Genomic DNA, 25590 nt, shown 5'->3' with positions numbered 1-25590 from the left:
GAGGCGGGCAGATCACTTGAGGTCACGAGTTCGAGACCAGCCTGACCATCATGGTGAAACCCCGACTCTACTAAAAATACAAAAATTAGCCGGGCGTGGTGGCGCATGCCTGTAATCCCAGCTACTCGGGATGAGGCACGAGAATCCCCTGAACCCTGGAGGCGGAGGCTGCAGTGAGCCGAGATCGCGCCACTGCACTCCAGCCCGGGCGACAGAGCGAGGCTCCGTCTTTAAAAAAAATAAAAGAATAAGTAAATAAGTTTAAAAGGTCTTTTACTTCAGTCCAGTTGGTAACTAAAAAATAATAATACTTTTTTTTACGTCCTTCTTCCATAATATTGTGTAGCCTCTTACATCTACGGAATCAAAAGGGATCCTTCCCAAGGTTCATTCTAGCAAAGGAAAACGTTTCTTTCCACCATACACCCTGCGACACGTGTCTTAATCCACTCCTGCTCAACTGGCTCCCAGTGGATCCCTAGGGATTTTTTTTTTTTTTGGAGCCAACGTGGGTCAGAAAAAGGAAGAGGGTGGGTCAGTCACAGGTTTTCAGCGGACTGGGCTGGCGGTCGCAAATTCCCCTTACTTCCCCACGTAGGTAAAAGCTAACGCTGCGGCGAGGCAGCCGCGGTCGGGGCGTCTCCGCTGAAGGTGCCCGGGCTTCCTGCACATTGGCTGCCCGGGTGCGGGGGTGCGGGGGTGCGGGGGTGCGGGGGTGCGGGCTGCGGTAGGCGCGGAGGTGCAGCGGTAGGACCTCCGCGCACAGGCCCGCCTGCGCGGACACAGCCCGAGTTGGACACGGGAGCAGCCGGGCAGCGCGTCTTGACGGACCGGCGAGCACTTGGGCCGGTTCACATCCGTATCCCACTTCAAGGAGACGTCTTCGCTGCATCCTCCGGTTCCGGGTGGAGGCTGACCCTGGGCCATTCCGTCTCCGGTCTCTGGTATTTCTGCTGGGTCACTTCATCCCGGGGGCCTCTGAGGAGGCGGAACTACTGTGTCAGGAGTCGTGGTTTTCAAGGAGAAGTCGTGGTCGGATTGACAGAGGTGGGGGAAGTAGGCGGGACTTCCGGCTGGCTCTTCCATCAGCTGCCTTCCCCGGGCGTCTCCCCGCAACCTCCTCAACTTCCCTAGTCAGTGACGCGGCGCCGGCCAGAAATCCGACCGGACCGGGCTCGGGGGAGCGTGAGTTGCAGGTGTGTGCCTATCTTTGCGTCTCTGTTTGAGAGGACAAACTGTGGGGCTGGGACCGCGAGGTGACTGTGACTGAGGAAGAGTGGTAAGTGACAGCGAGGGCAGTGGGAGCCAGGGGCTGCGAGGCTACTGTGACCGAGGGCCAGTGACAGCGAGGGGACTGTGACCCAGGAGCAGTGAATGCGAAACACGGTGACCTCGGAGAGCGCGAGGCCGGGGCTGCGACGGCACTTGGACCGAGGAAGTATGAGGCAGTGACTGCAAGGGACTATGATCAAGGGGCAAGGAGTCCAAGGAGACTCTGATCGATTGGTAGTGACTGTGGGGGATCCGGACCTAAGGGAACACGAGCAGCGGCCGCGAGGGGACTCCGACCCAGAGCAGTGACTTCGAGGGGCTGACTTGGAGAAGAGGGTGGGATCCGTGATGGGCGATGGCGCTGTAGGGTTGTGTTTGGGCACGGGGTGTGATTGGCCGTGACTGGGCAGAGAAGGTCTTTAGTGGAAAGAACACTGGTCTGGAACTTAACACGCCTGAGTTTAACTTTTACGGACAAACTTCACCACTGAGTTACAGTTTCTTCATCAGTGAATGGGAAGTTTGGACTAGTTTAATGCCTCCCACACTATGGGTTTCTTCCTAGTATTGAGCTGTGAAACCAATTTAGTGGATGGAACCTGTACTTTTTTTCTTTTTTTGAGACAGTTTCGCTCTTGTTGCCCAGGCTGGAGCGCAGTGGCGCGATCTCAGCTCACCGCAACCTCCGCCTCCCTGGTTCAAGCGATTCTCCTGTCTCAGCCTCCCGAGTAGCTGGGATTACAGGCATGCGCCACCACGCCCGGCTAATTTTTGTATTTTTAGTAGAGACGGGGATTCTCCATGTTGGCCAGGCTGGTCTTGAACTGCTGACCTCAGGTGATCCACCCGCCTAGGCCTCCCAAAATGCTGGGATTACAGTGTGAGCCACCGCGCCTGGCCTGAACCTGTACTTTTCTTTTAAAAAGTGGAATAGAATAGAAACTTTCAGTGTGTTTACATAGTAAGGGTAAGTATTGTTTCATGTGATTTGTTTGAGTTATGTGTGTATGAGATTATGATGTAAAATAGATTTTGTACATCTCAAAGTGTAAGAAGCAAAATGTACTTTAAAAGTTTGAAAAACATTGGACCGGATGATTTCTGAGTTTTCTTTTGGTTCTAAAATGTAATGATTCTATGAATAGGGAACTCTTTGGAAGTACAAAGATGCAATTGGGAACAGGCTGTATTAGCCTGGCCTAACTGGAGGAGGCTTCCTGAATGTAATTGAGGTGACTAGCTGTGAGAGCTGAAACTCGGCATCTCGGTTGGGAGAACCAGAAATTATATTGAAATAGGGACACTGGGCGGGTGTGGTGGCGCATGCCTGGAATCCCAGCTACTCGGGAGGCTGAGGTGGGAGGATTGCTTGAACCCAGGAGGCGGTGGTTGCAGTGAGTTGAGATTGTGCGACTGCACTCCAGCCCGGGTGACAGAGGGAGACTCTGTCTCAAAAAAAAAAAAAAAAAAGGGACAGTGATATTTGTGATATTTATAGAGGCAGTAAGGATTTAGGGGTTTGTGGTATGAGAAACTGCTCATGAGGAACAGGAAGCTTTGAGCGTAGGAACAAGGGTTGGGAAGGAAACTCAAGATAGGGGCAGAAAATAATCTGCCAACAATAAAATGGAAGTAGGAAGGAAGATATGACCTCCAGAGCCTATTTATCTTGATATTTAGTGATTTGGCAAGTACAGAGAATTGCTAGTAAAAAGACATTGAGAATGGGATTTAGTGCAGTAATAGCAGTAAACTATGACCATGATGAGAAAGAAAGGGGGACAAAATGATGACACTCGCAGTGTCAATAATGGTGATTGGGATGCCACATGGGAGAGACTTCAATGTACTTAGCTCTCTAATTCAATGATTTGTACACTGAGGCCAAGCCTGGCATGCTAGGAATGATATCACACTATGGGTAATGTAAATGAAGCTTTAGCTGCTGACTTTATTTCCTACACATTCCCTTTCTTTAGGGCTGTGAGTGATGTAGATGAAATTAAAGTGAATGTTACTACTTCCTTCTCTCTTACAGCCCTTTTTATTTTATTTATTTATTTATTTATTTTTGAGACAGAGTCTCACTCTGTGGCCCAGGCTGGAGGGTGCTGGCACGATCCCAGCTCGCTGCAACCTCCGCCTCCTGGTTCAAAGCGATTCTCCTACCTCAGCCTCCTGAATAGCTGGGACTACAGGCATGTGCCACCATGCCTGGCTAATTTTTGTATTTTTAGTAGAGACAGGGTTTCACCATGTTGGCCAGGCTGGTCTCAAACTTCCAAGCTTAGGTGATCCACTAACCTCAGCCTCCCAAAGTGCTGGGATTACAGGTGTGACCACCACGCCTGGCCTTACAGCTCTTTTTAGAAGGTGCTATTGATTGTGCCACCAGTGCTTTTTATAATAGGAGAAGTATGAGGTCATTTAATTTATCATACAATGTATTAATCTGATAACCACTCCTGCCCCCTACACTCTGTAATAGGGGAATAGAGTTCAGATAGGTTCTTGAATGGGAATGAGTTGAGAATGGTGGGGGATAGCCTTTTCTTGGCTAAATAAATTGGTTAGTTACACCTTTTTCTAGCACATTAGATGTTTACTTGACTTACATTCTACATAGCTAAAAGGAACTACCCAGGGGTTTCTTCTAGAACAGCATCTATGCTTCAAGGTAACAGACTGTGGAAGAGGCTTGGGATTCAGCAGTACTCCCTCTAGGGTCTTTTTTCTTTGCTGAATGAAATGAATCTTTTTGTAGGACAAAAGATTTGCTTTGCAAATTCCCTTTGAAAACTAGCATGATGGCCTGGTTGATAAAGAATGAGCTTCATTCCCCCTCAGTCTATGATTCTCCTCCCATAAGCAGTGGGGTTTTATTTTCCTTGGGGACCTGCTTTTTGGATATGTGATCCCTTAAGAAGAATGATCTAGTTAGATAGAGCCTGGATTTAGCAGTCCCTGGTGACTTCCTCTGATGTTAACATTTACTCGCCCTGTGACTATGTATGGAAAGCATTATTGCTTTCTCTTGTTTTAGATTTTCTAACCATGGCCAGAGGTAACTCTTCTTATGATCAAACAGCCCTTTAATAATCTGAAATATATGTGAACTTACCAAATTTTATATGTAATTTCATAGAGTTTGTAAACCATCTGACTCCATTTATAATTCAGAGCTGTCTGGCCTTTAAGTTAGACAGTATTTCCCTAGGGAGCTGAATAACCTCTCCTAGAGATGTTATAAGTGCTGATGAGAATTAGTTTTTGAAATGCTCAGATAAAAAGCAAGCATAATTTTCCATTGTTATTAATGATGGATAATAGCAAAATATCTGCTAATAATAGTAGAGTTCTTACTTAAGCATCATGCTTTTCTAAGTATTTACATAACTGATCTGAAGCAGACCTTCTGATTTTTCTACTAATAGAAATTTCCCTTTCTGAATCAAGCAGAAATAGGTCTCCCTTACATCAAAGTTTGTGTTACCTTGAAATAGATTGGAAAGAATACATTTTTGTAAAAGTCATTTTTTTCTTGGATTTGTTTCCAGTTAGAGAAACCCTAAAGTCAGGGCACTTGCCAATTATCACAGGACTGTGAGAGTCCCTTTTTTGCTCAAGATTGTGGCTGGCTGCTTGTACATCTTTGACATTATCACACATCAAGCATATTAGAAGAAGGGGTGACTTGGGAGAGTGAGGGGATCAGCACTTTAGGCCTTGTCAGCCCTCCTGCTTATCTGCTTGGCAGCTTCTGGCATCTCCTTTTCCCTAAGTCCTTGAACCTCTTTCCTAAGCGTAAACCTTTCTGTTTTTAGTCCTAAACCTCTCTTTTCACAGTATTCCTGTCAAATGAGTACTTAAACACATGTTTCATCTGTGATTTGTTTTGTTAATTGCTTTGTGGATTATTTGTGGCAGAATTTAAATCCTAATTCCTTTCTACAATTTAGCCAGTCAATTCAAGGAATGTACCTTTTTACGTTTGCAGCATGTGCCGAAGCGCCACCTCAGAAGATAAAAAGAAATGAGTCTCATATTTGGCATTCTTTTAGGTTTGTTACCTACCTTATTCATTAATGTAAATAATTGAATTACCTGTATTTTACCATTCGTAAACCAGGTTAATAGATATATATTAATAGCAGGCTTTCTGTGTGTGTCTTTTCCCTCCTTTCTATTTATTTATTTATTTATTTTTTGAGACCAAGTCTTGCCTTGTTGCCCAGGCTAGAATGCAGTGGTGCAATCTTAGCTCACTGCAAACTCTGCCTCCTGGGTTCAAGCGATCTCCTGCCTCAGCTGGGATTACAGGTGCCCGCCACCACGCCCAGCTAATTTTTGTATTTTAGTAGAGACGGGGTTTCATCATGTGGGCCAGGCTGGTCTTAAACTCCAGACCTCAAGTGATCCATCCGCCTCGGCCTCCCAAAGTGTTGGGATTACAGGCGTGAGCCACTGTGCCTTGCCCCTCGCTTTCTTTTGGGAATTCTCTTGTACCGCAAGTTGAAAGTTATATTAGTTTGAGGCTTTCTATGTTTGGACTAGGATGACTGCCAATGAGCCAGGGGAACCCATGAATCTGCTAGGCTGTTATATCACATTCACAACTACTTGCAAACCAGTTTTGAAGTGAAGGCTGCCAAAAATAATGACATATGGTCCCTGCTCTATAGAAAATGAGCATATGACCCTTAATAAAAAACAGGTAGTTTTTTTATATACAGAAAATTACCCTAAATGTGATTATGTTTCTTTATTTTTTGACCGTAGAACAGGAATCTTAATCTTTTTTGTGTTATGGACTCCTTTGGCAGTGTGGTGAAAGCTTTTAGAGTTCCTTTTTGGAATATGTTTTTATATGCAAAAATAAAATACATAGAACTATAAAGAAAACCAGTTATATTGAATTATATTGATATATAGTTATCAAAATTTAAGAAGTATGATATGGTATGAAAATATCCATGATTTCTACTGGTAACAAATCCATTTGTCTAATAAGTCTGCTATTACTGCTGTAGCTTATGTTCATCACTGAAGTGAAAATAAAGATACAGTCTTTTTCATCCAAATTCACAGACTTCCTGAATTCTATCATAGACCCTGCCTGAGAGATATGAGTTCCATAACCCACTCTAGGAAGATCACATTCTAAACACAAGAGTTTACTCACCAAATATTCTGGTAGAATAGTGGCAGAGTAAAATTGTTCAACTGTAAGAACTATTACATGTGTCCCTCATGGTTTTTTCTTTCCTGAAATATTCTACTACATGTCCAGGCCGAAGAAGTATAAGCTTTATTATGTGTGCCAGTGGCTAACCCAGGGTCTGGCACAGAGTAAGTGCCGCTCAGTGTTTGTTGAATAAGGGTTTCTCTGACGAAATTAGAGGGAGGAGATCCAGTTCAAAGCTAAGGTCTTAAATGTGACAGTTTATAGGGCTCATGACAAGTAACGTTGAACTTTAGTTTAGAACTAATCTGTCAGAGAAGCTCATGTTTTGAAATTCACTTTTACATTTATAAGTTCTCAGCCTGGTGTGATAGTTCATACCTATAATCCCAGCACTTTGGGAGGCTGAGGTGGGAGGATTGCTTGAGGCCAGGAGTTTGAGACCAACCTGGGCAACAAAGTGAGACCCCCATCTCTACAAAACATTAGCTGGGTGTAGTGGCATGTGCCTGTAGTCCTAGCTACTTGGGAGGGTGAGGCAGGAGAATCACTTAAGCCCAGCAGTTCGAGGCTGCAGTGAGCCATGATTGCACCACTGCACTCGAAATAATTCTATTTCTAACACTGTTTTTCACTTTAGATTGGGTAAATTTAGGTAGAATTTGCCACCAAATTATTAATAAAGCTGGTCCTGATTTCATCTAGGATGAGAGGTAGCAAACTTTTTCAGTAACGGGCCAGATTGTAAATAGTTTAGGGTTTGCAGGTCACACAGTATCTGTGACTACTCAGCTCTGCTGTTGTAGCACAAAAGCAGCCATGGACAATAAACACATCAGTGAGTGAACATGGCTGTGTTCCGATCGAATTTTAATTACAAAAACAGGTAGTGGGCCATCTTTGGCCAGCTAGCTGTAGTTTGCTGACCCCTGATCTAGATTTTCTGGTTCTTGAGTCCAGCTCTTTTCCCTACTTTCGCTTAGCCATATACTCCCTCAAGCTTCAAAGGCCTTTACATAGGGGGCAACGTCCTTACACTGTTATCTCCAGAAAGACCTGAGTGTACAGCAAGATGATATGATTAATGAATGCCAGGAATATTAGATGCACTTTAACCCTTGAGTTTCCAGAGCTTGCCTCTTAGAGCACCAGCTCATTAAGCACCACCACGGTAGAAGCAGAGAAACATCCCAAATGTAAAGTCTGCTTGCGCACTCGGCTTTGGAACTGGGCATTGATATGCTGATAGAAAAATACTGGGCATTGGGTTTTAGTGGGGAAGATAATGTAGGCCTAGAGATGGGGAAGGCAGGAATAGAGTGCAAAGGAAAAATTACGCCTCATCTTTTTGCAAATAGTTCCTTGTAGTAATTGGTCAAGTTTGAGTTAGATTTTTGAAATGTGGAATAGCACATGTAATTGCAACTTGATACTACAAGAGCTCACCCTTAGTCGCAGTTTTACTTTCCGCGGTTTCAGTTACCCACAGTCAGCCACGGTCAGAAAATAGGTGAGTATGATGTAGTAAGATATTTTGAGAGCGAGAGAGAACAGCCACATTCAGATAACATTTATTACAGTATATTGTTATAATTGTTTTATTATTAGTTATTCCTGTTAATCTCTTACTGTGCTTAATTTATAAATAAAACTTTATCATAGCTCTGTGTATATAGGGAGAAAACGAAGTAGAGTCAGCCCTCCGTGGCCATGGGCTCCACATCTGCAGATTCAGCCAAACTTGGATCGAAAATATTCAGAAAAAAAAAAAAAAACAATAAAAATACCAATACAACAATAAAAAATAGTACAAATAAAAAACCAATATTGTATAATAACTGGTTACATAGTATTTACATTGTATTAGGTGTTATAAGTAATGTAGAGAAGATTGAAAGTATATAGGGGGTATAGATTATATGCAAATTCGACACCGTTTTATATATATAAGGGACTTTTGAGCATCTGTGGATTTTGGCATCTGCAGGAGATCCTGGAACCAGTGCCCTGCAGATTCTGAGGGACAACTGTCCATATAGGGTCCATATTCTCTAGGGGTTCAGGCATCTGCTGGCGTCTTGAAACATTTCCCCTGTGGATAAGAGAGGACTCTGCTATATTTAGATTGTTACATAGTTCGGGAAGCAAAGTCCAACTCCTCTTTCGCTTGGTAGGTCTGTTTGCAATAAGGAAGTTGAATAGAAAGGATTGGATAGGCTGGGTGCGGTAGCTCACGCCTGTAATCCCAGCACTTTGGGAGACTGAGGCGGGCGGATCACCTGAGGTCAGGAGTTCAAGACTAGCCTCAACATGGAGAAACCCCGTCTCTACTAAAAATACAAAATTAGCCAGGCGTGGTGGTGCATGCCTGTAATCCCAGCTACTCGGGAGGCTGAGGCAGGAGAATTGCTTGAACCCGGGAGGTGGAGGTTGCGGTGAGCTGAGATCGTGCCATTGTACTCCAGCCTGGGCAACAGGAGTGAAACTCTGTCTCAAAAAAAAAAAAAAAAGAAAGGACTGGATAGGAGTCCCTAAAACTACTTGTAGGAGCCTATCATCTTTCAGACTCAAGCATAGACATGCCAGCACCTAGGTTCTGTCTCCTTCAGGACATTCACATTGGAAAAATACGACTAGCTGTATCCTTAGTGTCTCCTCAGTGCCACCCCACCCTCCACAAACACATCTTCCACTTGTCTAGCAAAGTTGATGTGCCTCAGCAGGCATGTGTTGGAACGTGCAGGAACAAGGCAAACAGTGTGTACTGGTAGGTGAGTCAGCAGAAACCAAGCCAGGTCTTTGTGAGTCGGAGTAAAAATCACAGGCACAGATACTGCATTCTGTATTTTGAGGGCACTTTGGAGACACTAATGTACTTAGCAGGCAGGGTGTTGGGGGATGGGTTTTTATGTCCATATTTAGAGTCTGTGCTCAAATTTCAGTGATTAAGATAAGGTGACTTATCTAGGGAGTGAATAGGCAGCAGTTGGAAAGATCAGGTCTTACAACTGCTGTATTCTGGCTGTCAGCCCTTTTTTTTTTTTGAGATAGAGTTTCACTCTTGTCACCCAGGTTGGAGTGCAGTGGTATGATCATGGCTCACTGCAGCCTCCGTCTCTTGGGTTCAAACGATTCTCCTGCCTCAGTCTCCTGGGTAGCTGGGATTACAGGCACCTGCCACCACGCCCAGCTAATTTTTGTAGTTTTAGTAGAGACTGGGCTTCACCATGTTGGCCAGGCTGGTCTCGAACTCCTGACCTCAGGTGATCCTCCCGCCTTGGCCTCTCAAAGTGTTGGGATTACAAGTGTGAGCCACCACACCTGGCCTAGCATTTTTTTTTTTTTTTTTTTTTGAGATGAGGTCTTGCTCTGTCACCCAGGCTGGAGTACAGTGGAACGATCTTGGCTCACTGCAACCTCTGCATCCTGGGTTCAAGCGATTCTGCCACCACAGACTCCCAAGTAGCTGGGACTACAAGCATGTGCCACCACTCCTGGCTAATTATTTGTCTTTTTAGTAGAGATGGGGTTTCGCCATGTTGGCCAGGCTGGCCTTGAACTCCTGGGCTCAAGCAATCCATCCGCCTTGGTCTCCCAAAGTGCTGGGATTATAGGCATGAGCCACTGTACTGGGCTGTTATAGCCTTTTTGACAAAGAAAGTGTTCTGGAGGATGAACCACTAAACAAACAGGAAGTGTTGGCCCATCCTAGTAGGGCTCTTGAGGGAGGTTCTCTATTCTATCTCCAAATACTTTTCTTTCTGTCTCATTCCTAAGGGTCAGTCTGCAGGGCATTAAGTAATGCACTGCCCCATGTTCGCCTCCTACTGTATTGGCTCTGAGGAGGCGCGATCATTTCCCAGTCCCATTGCCCGCTGGACAAACAGGGATATTAAGGCAGCCTGTGTGTGTGCGTGTATTTTTTTTCCCCTTTGAATGTAGATATTTAAAGCCACCTCCTTTTCCAGAGCCATCACTGTGCCTTACTTGAATGGTATTGGTTGATGACAGAGGCGCACTTTTCATAAACTGAGAGTCCAGGAAATATTGTTCCTCATTGTTGGAGGTATTCCAAATGGTTACTGGGCAGTTATCGATGTTGTAATGGCGGTGTGGCTTTAGGTACACCTAAGTTTCAGTGTAACCAATTAAGAAGCCAACACGATGTTAGGATGTATTTACTGTCTTCAGTACGCACTCATCCTCCCACATACCTTTTCTCTATACTTTCTCAGTAGCAAAGGTGATGTGTCCGGGCAAGCATCTATTGGAACATGAGGGAGACTGGGGGTAACTTTTTCCATGATTTTAAACATCAGTTATTATTCTGTATGCTTTGGTGCTGCGGTTATAAGTTAGTAGATGTGAGAGAACATTGGGATGGCATAAGAAGGCCGGGGAAAAATGAAAAAAACCTGTGAGACCTACAGAGTAAAAGTTTATTATTGTTATTATTATTTTGAGACAAAGTCTCGCTCTGTCGCCCAGGCTGGAGCGCAGTGGCGTGCGATTTAGGCTCACTGCAACCTCCACCTCCAGGGATCAAGTGATCCTCCTGCCTTAGCCTCCCAAGTAGCTGGGATTACAGGTGCACGCCACCACGCTCAGCTAATTTTTGTATTTTTAGTAGAGATGGGGTTTCACCATGTTGGCCAGGCTGGTTGCGAACTCCTGACCTCATGTGATCCACCCACCTTGGCCTCCCAAAGTGCTGGGATTACAGGCATGAGCCACCGCGCCCAGCCCAGAGTAAAAGTTTAAACAGCAGTAGTTCTAGAGGAAAGTCATGAGGAGTAATCTTTGCATAATTTCTAAATTCTTTTAGGGTTATCATTATGGAATATCTGTGACCCAGATGTTTTCCGTCTCCTGAGAAGTGGATGAGATAAAGAAGTGTCTTACACTAAAACCCAAAAAGCAGTGGATATGTTTATTTTAAATCCGAAGGATCTAAAGACTTCAGTTTAAAGAACAGTGTAGAATATAATGTAAAACCCAAAAGTCATCTTTAGAAAATAGAAGAACTGTATGTAAGCAGATAAGGAATAGTATAAACACATAATAGTGTAAGCAGGTAAAGAAAAAAATATATATATATTTTTGAAATGGAGTCTCACTCTTGTCACCCAGGCTGGAGTGCAATGGCATGATCTTGGCTCACTGCAACCTCTGCCTCCTGGGTTTAAGCAATTCTCCTGCCTCAGCCTCCCAAGTAGCTGGGATTACAGGTGCCCGCCACCACACCTGGCTAATTTTTATATTTTTAGTAGAAACGGGGTTTCACCATGTTGGCCAGGCTGGTCTTGAACTCCAGACCTCAGGTGATTCGCCTGCCTTGGCCTCTCAAAGTGCCAGGATTACAGGCATGAACCACTGCATGTGGCCTTTTTTTTTTTTTTTTGAGAAAGGGTCTCACTTTGCTGTCCAGGCTGGAGTGTAGTGGCATGATCATGGCTCAGTGCAGCCTTGACTTGCTGTTCTCAAGTAGTCCTCCCACCTCGGCCTCCCGAGTAGCTGGGACTACAGGCATGTGCCACTACACCTGGTCAATTTTTCGTAACTGCAAATATCCTATTCCTCAGCAAACTTTCACCCCATGGTTTTAGAATCCTGAAGAGCATTTTTATATCATAAGCATTTTTGAGGTGGAGCTCTGTGTGTGTTTTCCATGCCTTAATTGAAGCTTCCTTGAGAAAATAGTTTGTACTTAATTTTTTTTTTTTTTCATTTTTTGAGACGGAGTCTTGCTCTGTTGCCCAGGCTGGAGTGCAGTGGTGCGATCTCGGCTGACTGCAACCTTTGCCTCCCGGATTCAAGCGATCCTCCCGCCTCAGTCTCCTGAGTAGCTGGGATTACAGGAATGCACCACCAAGTCTGGCTAATTTTTGTATTTTTGTAGAGATGGAGTTTCACCATGTTGCACAGGCTGGTCTCAAACTTCTGACCTGAGGTGAGCTGCCCACCTCAGCCTCCCAAAGTGCTGGGATTGCAGGCGTGAGCCATTGTGCCTGGCCTTTAATTTTTTAAATTGATAAATAATAGTTGTTTATATTTATGGGATACAATGTGATACTTTGATATATGTTTACATTGTGGAATGATTAAATCAAGCTAATTAACAAATTCCTTGCCTTATATACTTATTTTTTTGTGGTGAAAACATTTAAAATCTACTCTTTTAGCAATTTTGAAATATAAAATGCATTATTATTTATTTTGTTTTTTTTTTTTTTTTTGGAGACGGAGTCTCACTCTGGCGCCCAGACTGGAGTGCAGTGGCACGATCTTGGCTCACTGCAAGCTCCACCTCCCGGGTTCACACCATTCTCCTGCCTCAGCCTCCCCAGCAGCTGGGACTGCAGGTGCCCGCCACCACGCCTGGCTAATTTTTTGTATTTTTAGTAGAGACAGGGTTTCACTGTGTTAGCCAGGATGTTCTCAATCTCCTGACCCTGTGATCCGCCTGCCTTGGCGTCCCAAAGTGCTGGGATTACAGGTGTGAGCCACCGTGCCTGGCTGCATTATTATTTATTATAGTCACCATTCTGTGCAATAGATCACTAAAGCTTATTTCTCCATTCTTTTTTTTTTTTTCTTTTTTGTTGAGACAGAGTCTCACTCTGTTGCCAGGCTGGAGTGCAGTGGTGCGATCTCAGCTTACTGCAACCTCTGTCTCCTGGGTTCAAGCGATTCTCCTGCCTCAGCCTCCCGAGTAGCTGGGATTACAGATATGCGCCACCACACCCAGCTATTTTTTGTACTTTTAGTAGAGATGGGGTTTCACCATGTTGGCCAGGATGGTCTCGATCTCTTGACCTCGTGATCCACCCGCCTCAGCCTCCCAAAGTGCTGGGATTACAGGCGTGAGCCACTGTGCCCGGCCTATTTCTCCTTTCAAAACTGAATTTTTGTACTCGACATCTCCCTTTTTGCTCTCCACCCTCTTCTGTCCGTCTCTTGTAACCACCATTCTATTCTGTACTTCTGTGAGTTCCACTCTTTTAGATTCCACAAATAAGTGAGGTCATTTGTGGTATTTGTCTTTCTCGTCTGGCTTATTTCACTTAGTATAATGTCCTCCAGGTTCAGTTTGTACTTAAAAATTATGATACAGTACTTTGTAAGCAGTAAGTACTCATATTTTTGACTGCCTGATATTATTGACTTGCCAGATGCCAAATTGCTGATTATATTTCTCATAGTGGATTTTGTCTCTCTACACTTAGAAGAATTGAGCAGATACTTACAGAAGAGTACTGTGCAAATTAGAAAACTATCATTAATTGGATGGATTAGGCATTTTGAGTAGTTCACTCAGACCACTGAGATGAGAGTACTGACCTCTGAATATTATGAAGGAATCATTAATAACAATAGTGAAGACAAGCTCTGATCATCATCACTGAAAGAACTCGGAGTGAAATGTATAGAACCCTTCTTCCATTTTAATTTGCATTTGTGATGAAAGGAAGTTTCTAGGTGGTGCTCATCTTTCACTTTGGACTCTGACATTTTTTCATGTTGGCCATGACTCATGGGGTGTCACCTTCAGCTTCTAAGAATTAGGCCAGTTTCTTGTACATCTTGTCATATTGCCACTCGGAGTTGAGCCGGAGGAAAGAAAGTAAGGCACAGTTGCAGTTGTTTAGACGAACATCTCAGTCAGGCTTATGAGAGGCAGTAGGGCAGAGCAGACTGTCCTCATTCTGTCTGGCATTGGTTTTCCACCTGTTCTGAAGATTTTTCTCTGAACCGAATCTTGTGCAGAGATGACAGTTTATCATAGAGTTTCCCCTACCCCCAATTTCTGGCTGATTCCTAAAATTTCATCAGTATCAAGAAAGTAATTTATTTGTACAAATTGTGTTACTTAAGAAAAACGCAACTATCCCTGCAGGGGGCTGAAAAGCCAACATCTAAATGATGGCAGCGGTGGCCTGTCTGGATGGGCTGCTGCCATGATGCCGGCTGCAGTCGGGGAGGCATGGTCTGTGCTGCACGCTCCATGGAGCCACTGGGAGCTGGGAGTAGGTGGAAGCCCTGCCCGTTTCCAAGTTGGCAGGGCGGGAGCAGCCGTGGCTACATACCCGGGCTTCCCTGTGCTTTTGGGGGCCCAGGAACTTCCCCTGCCCCTGCAGGCTTGAAGTGCTTGCTCCCACTGCCTGGCCTCTCCTTGCTCCTGGTGCCTGCTCTGATTTTGGAGCAAAGTTGAGGCCAAGCCTGGGCACTGTCATGACCTGGCTGGGTGTGCGTGTGCTAGGGGCAGTGCTGACATGCCAGCCCCCTTCTGCCTTGGCCCCCTCTGGATTTTGGGTGTCCAGGAGCACAGGAGGGGAGGCCAAGGCGGAGCTGAGGGCAGCTCCGTTCAGGCCTGCAGGCGCCCCTTCGTGAATAGCCTGGGCGCTGTGGACAGCAGGTTGATGACAGCAGGAGGCAGACAGGCTCCTAGGCGGAAATGGGCGGGTCCCTGGTGAAGCCCCACCTTCAAGCCAGGGATGGCCTGAAGCCTGGGGCCCAGGCTGCCAGTTCTGTGGACTGGAATGAGAACTTATGATGCTTTTTCCGGGCTGCCTGTGGCTGCCCATGGACCAATCAGCATGCACTTCCTGCCCGCTGAAGCCCGTAGAAACCCTGGACTCAGCCATACTTGATGGGATGACCTGCCTGCGGATAGGAGCTTCCCACTCCAGGTCTCCTCTCCACTGAGGGCTGCAGAGACGTCAGGATGACCTGTCTGCAGATAGGAGCTATCCACTCTGGGTCTCCTCTCCGCTGAGGGCTGCACAGATGCTGGGACGACCCGCTGCGGAAAGGAGCTACCCGCTTGGGGTCTCCTGAGGGCTGTTGTGTTGCTCAATAAAGCACCTCTTCACCTTGCTCGTCCTCCAGTTGTCCATATACCTCATTCTTCCTGGACGTGGGACAAGAACTCGGGATCTGCCAAATGGCGGGACTGAAAGAGCTGAAACACAAACAGAGCCGAAACACGTCCTCCCCTCCCCCACTGCTTGCCACGCTGTGGGCAAGAGAAAGAGAGAAGAGAGGAGAGAGAAAGAGAAGAGCTGTAGCCCTTTGGGAAGCCCAGACCTAAGAGCTCCTTGAGCCAGGGCTGTGACACCCTCTTTGGAGCTCTGTGGTTCCTGGCCTCTCCAAGCTTCTGGGCACCACCATGTTCCCCAGTGCCTGCAGTGGAAGCTGCTTGTAGTACGCCTGGTTCAGCTGCAGCCTCTCAGGGAGCTGGCGCCTCGAGCTGCTCACCCCCTGGCAGCTGGCGTGCCTGGCTGTGCGCAGTGGCCGGACCCTGTGCTGGCTCGCCTGTGCACCCCTTGCCGCTCCGTGCCTGGCTTGTCCTTGGCATGCATGGAATCTGTGCTGGTAACACAAGCTGAGCATAGCCTACCAGGCTGAGTGGACGGAACGAGCCCAGCGGGCCTGAGCAAAACTCAGGCAAAGGTGCCACTGGCCACAGAGGTTTCTGGCTAGCGAAGTGACACCCCAAGTATTCTGTGACTTAAACATGAAATACAGAATATTCAGAACTTTGCTGTAATAGCTAGTTGCTAGAAACTCTCTGCTAAATGAGACAATAATAAGTAAGTTCCTTTGGGGGAAGGAGAATCCCTGAGGGGGTTTTAATAGCTGGAAACTGTGAACAAGCTTGAGGTGTTAAGACCCTGAAAGAGGAAAGGGAAATGAGTACTGAGAAAAGAAGGGGAAGGGCCAGGTGCAGTGGTTCACACCTGTAATTCCAGCACTTTGGGAGGTCGAGGTGGGTGGATCACCTGAGGTCAGGAGTTCAAGACCAGCCTGGCCAACATGACAAAACCCTGTCTCTACTAAAAATACAAAAATTGGCTGGGCGCCATGGCTCACCCCTGTAATTTCAGCACTTTTGGAGGACAAGGCAGGTGGATCACGAGGTCAGGTGTTCGAGACCAGCCTGGCCAACATAGGGAAACCCTGTCTCTACTAAAAATACAAAGAATTAGCCAGGCGTGGTGGTGGGTGCCTGTAATCCCACCTACTCAGGAGGCTGAGGCAGGAGAATCGCTTGAACCTGGGAGGCGGAGGTTGTAGTGAGCCGAGATCGTGCCACTGCACTCTAGCCAGGGTGACAGAGTGAGACTCTTTCTCAAAAAAAAAAAAAGGAAAGAAGGAGAAGGACATTTAAAAAATACATTATGCTGGTCCTAGCTATTCTGGAGGCTCAGATGGGAGGATTGCTTAAGCTCAGGAGTTTGAGGCTACGGTGTGCTATGATTATGGCTGTGAGTAGCCACTGCGCTCCAGCCTGGACAACCTAGCAAGACTCCTAAAAAAATAAAAACAACAAAAAAGTAAAGAAAAACCATTATGCTACTCCACAATTTTCATGCAAGTAACTCTGGTGAAGTGGTCACTGAAATCTATATAACTTTTAAGAAATTCACTCAGTGCTGTGGTTCATGCCTGTCACCCCAAGTCTTTGGGAGTTTGAGTTGGAGGATCACTTGAGGCCAGGAATTCAAGACCAGCCTGGGCAACATAGCGAGGCCTGTCTCTTAAAAAAAAAAAAAAAAACTAGGTGTGGTGGCATGTGCCTGTAGTCCCAACTACTTGGGAGGCTGGGGCAAGAGGATCGCTTGAGCTAACGAGGTTGAAGCTGCAGTGAGCCAAGATCATACCACCGCACCCCAGCCTGGGCAACAGAGTGAGACCCCGTCTTAAAAAAAATTAGAGTTAAGAAATCCGTGTTTTGTTAATCCAGGACTTGGTGAGAGCCATCCGTTTACAAAGGGCTCTTTTCTCTACCTGCACCAGTCATACCTTCACATTGCCTTATACCTGTCATATCGATGATGCGGAGGGTAGTGGGAGAGTCTGTGTAACTATCTTTCTCAGCCAAATTATTCCAATCTTTTGCATGCAATCAGGATTTAAAATGAGCAGTTAGTATGTAGGCTGCACTGTGAGGGGGAATGACTTCCGACTTCAGGCAATTCACTGTGGCCATCGTTGCACAGAGAGGCGTTTCAGTATTTCTACTAGAGCCTGTGTTTTGTGAAGCTTCGCTGGTTTTGCCAGATGCCATTGGCTCATCTTGGTGAAGTGCAGCTGTAGAATTGGTATTTTGCTGAGTGTATCCACGTCAACGTCTCTGAAATACTGGTGACAAACTTTTTCCCACCCCAATGAGAAAATTTTTGTTTTCACTTTCTATGACCAGTTAAAAGAAGATGGATGCACAGTGTTCAGCCAAGGTCAATGCAAGGAAGAGGAGAAAAGAGGCGCCCGGACCCAACGGGGCAACAGAAGAAGATGGGGTTCCTTCCAAAGTGCAGCGCTGTGCAGTGGTAAGTGGAGATTAACCTGGCAGGGGGAGGGTAGAAACTGATATGACATTGATGATATCAGTGTTACATGTCTTCTGAAATAATGAAAAGAAGGAATAGTAAGTGTATTTTCACAGTCACTGGAAATCTGCTGCCTTTTTACTGGATTATGACTCACAGCTCAGTTGTAGAAGCTTTACATTGGGTTTAGAAAAAGAAGTGTTAGGAAAATATGGAAGTTGCATGTGTATTAGGCTGAAACTATTGAAATATGGCCAGGTGCGGTGACTCATACCTGTAATCCCACACTTTGGGAGGCTGAGGTGGGCGGATCACCTGAGGTCAGGAGTTTGAGACCAGCCTGGTGAAACCCCGTCTTTACTAAAAATACAAAATTAGCCGGGCGTGGTGGCGCATGCCTGTAATCTCAGCTGCTTGGGAGGCTGAGGCATGAGAATTGCTTGAACTCGGGAGGCGGAGGATGCGGTGAGCCGAGATTGCACCATTGCATTCCAGCCTGGGCAACAGAGACAGACCCTATCTCAAAAATAAAAATAAAAAGTAAATAAACAAATAAATAAAACTAATGAAATAGAAAAATTGGGGCTCTAGGCAGTGATTTGATCTTCGTATCATCTCATGGTGTCTAGTGCGTCTTTTCTGCTGTTTTTTCTCCCTCTATCATTCCTCCATCCTGTTACTAGTTGTATCTTAGATGAGAACCTTTTTCCGTTTATGCCTACCTTATGCTCCTTTATCTCTGGAAAATTATCTTTGTATTTCCTAATTATTGCCAAACCTTAGATGAAAGACCCCATTCCACACTGCCTATCCCATCTCAGCTTGCTACCCTTCCTAAAGCTTTCCTCCACACTGCCTATCCTGTCTCAGCTTGCTACCCTTCCTAAAACTTTCCATAATAAAAACATGTCAGAGAACACTTACACACAATTGAAGCTACTGTTGTTAATATTATTATGAAATCTGTGTTTCAAAATCCCAGTGACAGAATTGTATGTTTCTTTACCTATATTGACTATTAGCCATTGATCAAACTCAGTTTCCACTGCTTAGTTCTAGAGCTTCCCAGCCCAAAGGGAAAAATCTATTCTGAAACAATTAATAGTTATTCCAAATGAATGCTCTGTCTTGAGCAATAAAAGCAAATAATACCCTACAAATAGACAAGTGCCTGCAGGGCTGATATTGATCATAAGGGCAAGTATATATATTTGTTTCCTGTTGCATTTGTAACAAATTACCATAATACAAATATACAAATGAATTATCTTACAGTTCTGGATATCAGAAATCTGAAATGGGTCTCAGAGGGCTAAAATCAGGGTGTTGGCAGAGCTGGAGGGTCCAGGGGAAAGTCCATCTTCTTGCCTTTTCCAGCTTCTAGAGGGTTCCCACATTGCTTAGCGCTTGGCACCAGCCAGTGCTCACATCACTCTGACGATTGCTTCTGCCATGTCTCCTGCTCTGATTCTGAACCTCCTACTTCCCCTTTTCACTTACAAGGACTCTTGTGATTACGTTCGGTATACCCAGATAAACCAGAATAATCTTCCTTTATTTAATCATATCTGCAAAGCCTCTTTACTATTTTTATTTTTATTTATTTTTATTTGTATTTTTGAGACAGAGTCTCGCTTTGTCACCCAGGCTGGAGTGCAGTGGTGCGATCCCGGTTCACTGCAACGTCTGCCTCTTGGGTTCAAGTGATTTCCCTGCCTCAGCCTCCCAAGTGGCTGGGATTGCAGGTGCCCACCACCATGCCTGGCTTACTATTTTTATTTTTATTTTTAGAGTAAGGGTCTTGCTATGTTGCCCAGGCTGGTCTTGAACTCCTGAGCTCAAGTAGTCTTCCTATCTCGGCCTCCCAGAGTGCTAGGATTACCAGGTGTGAGCCACTGTGCCTGGCCTGCAGAGTCTCTTTTGCCATGTATGGTAAAACAGTCACAGGCTCCAGGGAATGGGTGTGGCCATCTGCAGGGGGGCATTATTCTGCATACTACAGCAAATAAGCTTAGAAAGTGACTCAGCAATCAACAAAACAGGGCATTGTTAGTTTCTGAATATTTCTTAGAGAATTCAGATTAAAGAAATGGTGATGTGTACCAATTCAGCAACATCACTTGGAGTAGGAACAAGTTATAACCAAATAGGTGATACTGTCAGCTAATCAGCCAATCACTGTAGCTAGGAATAAAGCAAAGGAAGCCAGTCTTTTCAATGGAATGAGCTCTGAGAAAACTTAAATTTCTTGGTCTTTAGACTCTGGGAATCTTTTTTTTTTTTAATTCTTCTGGGGAGTCTTAATGCTTTAAATTACTTTGCTTCATATATTCATGTGAAATCACTTCAGTGACTTGCTGCTACCTATTCCACATTCCTCCCTGAAACACACAGACTATTTGGCATAGGTGAATGGTCAGAGATCCACCCAACAGCCTGGACCAACCTTAGTGAGGAGGAGTGTCTGCTAGTAAACTTTCTGCCATCTCACTGTACACCTGTACTTTCTAGCTCTGAATCTCCTTTGAACTCTATAATAAAAGCAAGCAAGACTTTTTTCTTTTTTTAACAGCTTTATTGAGTTATAATTGACATATCATTTACAGTATACAATTCAGTGGTTTTCAGTTTATTCACAGAGTTGTGCAACCATCACCATGACCAATTTTAGAATTTTTTTCTTTTTTTTTTTTGAGACAGGGTCTTGGTCTGTTACCCAGGCTGCAGTGCAGTGGTGTGATCATAGTTCACTGCAGCCTCAACTTTCTGGGCTCAAACAGTCCTCTCACCTCAGCCTCCCAAGTAGCTGGGAATATAGGTGCACATCACCATGCCTGGCTAATTTTTAAATTTGTTTTTGTAGGGATGGGGTCTCACTATGTTACCCAGACTGGTCTCAGTCTCCTGGATCAAGCGATTCTCCTGCCTCAGCCTGCCACAGTGTGGGATTACAGGTGTGAGCCACCATGCCTGGCCTGGGATATTTTTATCACCCCAGAAAGAAGGCCTGTACTCATTAGCAGTCACTCCCCATTTCCCCCCAGTCTCTCCAGCCTCTGGAAGCCACTAATCTGCTTTCTGATTCTGTGGATTTGCCTGTTCTGGACATTCATACAAATGACATCATACGGTATGTGGTCTTCGGGGCTGGCTTCTTTCACTGAGCTTGTTTTGAAGATTCATTCGTACTGCAACATGTACAAGTACTTAATTTTTTTTTTTTTTTTTTTGAGACTGAGTCTTGCTCTGTCGCCCAAGCTGGAGTGCGGTGGCGCAATCTCGGCTCACTGCAACCTCCGCCTCCCGGGTTCAAGTGATTCTCCTGTCTCACCCTCCCGGGTAGCTGGGATTACAGGCGCCTGCCACCACATCTGGCTAATTTTTTTTAATTTTTATTTTTGGTAGAGATGGGGTTTCACCATGTTAGCCAGGATGGTCTCGATCTCCTGACCTCAGGTAATCCACCCGCCTCGGCCTCCCAAAGTACTGGGATTATAGGCGTGAGCCACCGTGCCCGGCAATTTTTTTTTTTTGAGACAGAGTCTCACTCTGTTGCCCAGGCTGGAATGCAGCGGTGTGATCTCGGCCTCCCAGGTTCAAGTGATTCTCCTGCCTTAGCCTCCTGAGTAACTGGGACTACAGGCATGCGCCGCCACCACGCCTGGCTAATTTTTGTATTTTTAGTAGAGATGGGGTTTTACCATGTTGCTCAGGCTGGTTTCAAACTTCTGACCTCAGGTGATCCGCCCACCTCAACCTCCCGAAGTGCTGGGATTACAGGTGTGGGCCACCACGTCCGGCCAGTACTTCATTTTTTTTTTATTGACAAATAACATTCCATCATATATCACATACTACTTTTTAGTTATTCATTCTCCAGTTGACATTTGGGTTGAGTAAGCAAGATTTTCTTGCATTTTTATTTATTTATTTTTTTGAGATGGAGTCTTGCTCTGTCGCCCAGGCTGGAGTGCAGTGGCCTGATCTCGGCTCACTGCAAGCTCCGCCTCCTGGGTTCACGCCATTTTCCTGCCTCAGCCTCCCGAGTGGCTGGGACTACAGGCACCCGCCACCACGCCTGGCTAATTTTTTGTATTTTTTAGTAGAGATGGGGTTTCACCGTGTTAGCCAGGATGGTCTCGATCTCTTGACCTCGTGATCCGCCCGCCTCGACCTCCCAAAGTGCTGGGATTACAGGCGTGAGCCACCGCACCTGGCCTTTATTGCATATTTACAATGCGCTAGTATGGCAGTAGGTGGTAGACGTGTAAAGATAAACAAGATCTTCCTTTTATGAGATGTGAGCATAGAGTAGAATTCTATAGCCTAGAGCTCATTAACTTATTTTTTTTTTTTTAATGGGCACTTGCAGGCCAGGCACAGTGGCTCATGCCTGTCATCCCAGCACTTCGGGAGGCTGAGGTGGGCGGATCACCTGAGGTCAGGAGTTCGAGACCAGCCTGGCCAACATGACGAAACCTCGTCTCTACTAAAAATACAAAAATTAGCTGGGCGCAGTGGTGGGCGCCTGTAGTCCCAGCTACTCAGGAGGCTGAAGCAGGAGAATGGCGTGAACCCAGGAGGAAGAGTTTGCAGTGAGCTGAGATCGCGCCACTGCACTCCAGCCTGGGCGACAGAGCGAGACTCCGTCTCAAAAAAGAAAAAAAAAGGGTAGGGGGACTTGCTCTGTTGCCCAGGCAGGTCTTAAACTCCTGGGCTCAAGCTATCCGCCCACCTCTGCCTCCCTAAGTGCTGAGATGACAGGCGTGAGCCACCACACCCGGTGGAGCTCATTAGCTTTAGAAAAAGTACTTTCCTTGCACATAAAGAAAGGACTAGGAAGGATCACCAAGTAGTAGATACCTGGGTTGGTGGGTCAGGATGAAATGGATAGAAAAGAGACAAAGGAGTTAAGAAGGAAAAACTAAGGAAAAACTTTATGGCTATTTTGTCGATAAGTATAAATCATTTATTGATACAGATGTTTCTAAAGGTTCAATCAAAAGGATCACAAAAGTATTTACAAAACATAAGACGTTTAGCTTATCTTAATATATATCAGGCTGGGCGCAAGTGGCTCACGCCTGTAATCTTAGCACTTTGGGAGGCCGAGAAGGGCAGATCACGAGGTCAGGAGTTTGAGACCAGCCTGGCCAACATGGCGAAACCCCGTTTCTACTAAAAATACAAAAAAAAATTAGCTGGGCATGGTGATGTGCGCCTGTAATCCCAGCTACTCAGGAGACTGAGGCAGGAGAATGGCTTGAACCCAGGAGGCAGAGGTTGCAGTGAGCTGAGATCACACCACTGCACTCCAGCCTGGGCAACAAAGCGAGACTCTGTCTCAAAATAAATAAATAAATAAATAAAATAAAAATAATAATAAATAAAATAACTTACAAAGAATATCATATGTATGAATGAGTCATGAAGTATCTAAACTGTGGGGAAAATTGGCCATAGTTCTGCTTATGGCAAAGTAGGCCTCACAATCTCATTTCAACCAAAATGTTTCGAGAACCTCTACTTGCCAGTTGCATTGGAGATGCAAGGATGAAAAGATGACCTTGCTCTTGGGAAACTCACAGACAAAAAAGGGAAAGAAACAGCAGCAAATAATTATGATACAGTATGAAATTATGATACGTATGAAAAGTGCCAAATAGACGGAAGTTACAAAGTCAATCTCTTGAGAAAAAAGGAGTAGGAAGGATACCAGGTATTAGATGCCTGGGTTGGTGGGTCAGGATGGCCATAGTTCTGCTTATGGCTAAGTATAGGCCTCCCAATCTCATTTCAACCAAAATAATCTTGAGAAGCAAGAGACTGACTTTGACCAAGAGGTAGGGGCAGTGGTTTGGGAAAAGCGTCATCAAAAGGGTTATTTCTGAGCTGAACTTTGAAGGATACAAGGAATTCAAGAAATGAACAAGAGATGGGGTACAAGTTCAGAATCATGAAGTAGGGCTTAAACTATGACATTAGGCACAGAGAGTACGAGATAAACTTTACACATTTCTAGAAGGTAAAATCGGCTGGGCATGGTGGCTTCACGCCTGTAATCGCAGCCCTTCGGGAGGCCAAGGTGGGAGGATCCCTTGAGCCCAGGAGTTTGAGAGCAGCCTGGGCAATATAGGGAGACCCTGTCTCTATTTTAAATTAAAATTGTAATTTTTTAAAAAGATGTAAAATGGACAGTTCTTGGAGATTACTGAGATATGAAGGACAAAAGGTGTTAAGAGTGACTCCTAGGTTTCAGTCTTAGGTACGTTGTGTAGATGGGGTACTTCCCATTGAGATAAGAAATACCAGGAGGAAAAGCAGGTTTAGGAGGAAGACAAAGAGTTTAACTTAGTACAGGTTCAATTTAGAGGGCCTATAAGACATCCAAATAGTAATTGGACAGATGAGCTCATTGTTTACATTCACTGAAATGGCAATAGGAGTCCGGGAGAATGATTGCTTTTATTTATTTTTAAAACCAGATCCTGGCTGGGCGCAGTGGCTCATGCCTGTAATCCCAACACTTTGGGAGGCCGAGGAGGGCAGATCACGAGGTCAAGTGATCGAGACCATCCTGGCCAACATGGTGAAACCCCGTCTCTACTAAAAATACAAAAATTAGCCGGGCGTGGTGGTGGGTGCCTGTAGTCCCAGCTACTCGGGAGGCTGAGGCAGGAGAATTGCTTGAACCCTGGAGGTGGAGCTTGCAGTGAGCCGAGATCGCGCCACTGTACTCCAGCCTGGCGACAGAGCAAGACTGTGTCTCAAAACAAAACAAAAAAACAGATCCCCATGGGGTGGAATCTTTCAGCTCTGTTCTTTGTCCCTTCTTTCTCATACCACATGGTATTCCCCTTGACTCTGTAGCGTTTCCTGTGGCATTATTGAAAGAATTGGGCCAAGCACAGTGGCTCATGCCTATAATCCAAGCGCCTTGGGAGGTGGAAGGATCCCTTGAGGCCAGGAATTTGAGACCAGCCTGGGCGATGCATTATAGAGAGACACTGTCCCTACAAAAAAAATGGAAAAATTAACTGGATATGGTGATGTGCCCCTGTGGTCCTAGCTGCTCAGGAAGATGAGGCAGGAGGATCTCTTGAGAACTAGGAGGTCAAGGTTATAGTGAGGTATGGATCGCACTGCTGCATTCCAGCCTGGGCAACAGTGAGACCCTGTCTCTTAAAAAATAAAAAAAAATAGAAACAATTGGGATCTCGGGAGGACCTGTTATCATTAATACAGAATGTTTGGGTGAAAGGGAAATAAATGTTTTTCTGTGGCATTCAGAAACTTTTTGCTGAAAAATATTTAAGAATCCTTAGAGCTGGATGCGGTGGCTCACGCCTGTAATCCCAGCACTTTGGGAGGCCGAGGCGGGTGGATCATGAGGTCAGGAGTTCAAAACCAGCCTGGCCAACATGGCGAAACCCTGTCTCTACTAAAACTACAAAAATTAAGCAGGCGCAGTGGCGGGTGCCTGTAATCCCAGCTACTCGGGAGGCTGAGGCAGGAGAATCGCTTGATCCTGGGCGGCAGAGGTTGCAGTGAGCCGAGATCGCGCCACTGCACTCTAGCCTGGGCGACAGGGTGAGACTGTCTCACAAAAAAAAGCAAAAAAAAAAAAAAAGAATCCTTAGAAAGTGAAAAGTGTACTGGGAAGACAATATCAAGTTCTAGTCTCTATTATTTGAATTATGTCCATTTTCCTGTTAGTGTGGATGCCAGAATCTCTTGTTTTCACTGAAATTTTGAGGAATAGTGAAATAATGTGTGTGAATATAGTCTGGAAAAAGTTGTTAT

The 25590-nt window shown here is 45.4% G+C and overlaps 1 protein-coding gene across 3 annotated transcripts in view; it reads left to right on the top strand.

The window, feature by feature from the left end:
- Nucleotides 1-1069: 1069 nt before the first annotated feature.
- The window catches only part of PCYT1A (phosphate cytidylyltransferase 1A, choline), a 56061-nt gene continuing 31540 nt past the window's right edge, over nt 1070-25590 (top strand). Inside the window, exons 1-3 of one of the 3 annotated variants that reach the window (XM_063806479.1) lie at nt 1394-1608; nt 5270-5333; nt 17661-17787. In XM_063806479.1, the coding sequence (XP_063662549.1) occupies nt 17671-17787 (117 nt within the window). In that variant the 5' untranslated portion in view covers nt 1394-1608; nt 5270-5333; nt 17661-17670. Of the gene's footprint in view, nt 1280-1393; nt 1609-5269; nt 5334-17660; nt 17788-25590 lie in introns of those variants that run through there. The other 2 variants (XM_024355241.2, XM_024355242.2) reach the window with 2 other exon arrangements.

The sequence above is a fragment of the Pan troglodytes genome, chromosome 2, assembly GCF_028858775.2.
Source record: "Pan troglodytes isolate AG18354 chromosome 2, NHGRI_mPanTro3-v2.0_pri, whole genome shotgun sequence".
NCBI lineage: Eukaryota > Metazoa > Chordata > Mammalia > Primates > Hominidae > Pan > Pan troglodytes.
Note: the sequence above shows the minus strand (reverse complement) of the source record. Positions and strands in the feature narration are given on the sequence as shown.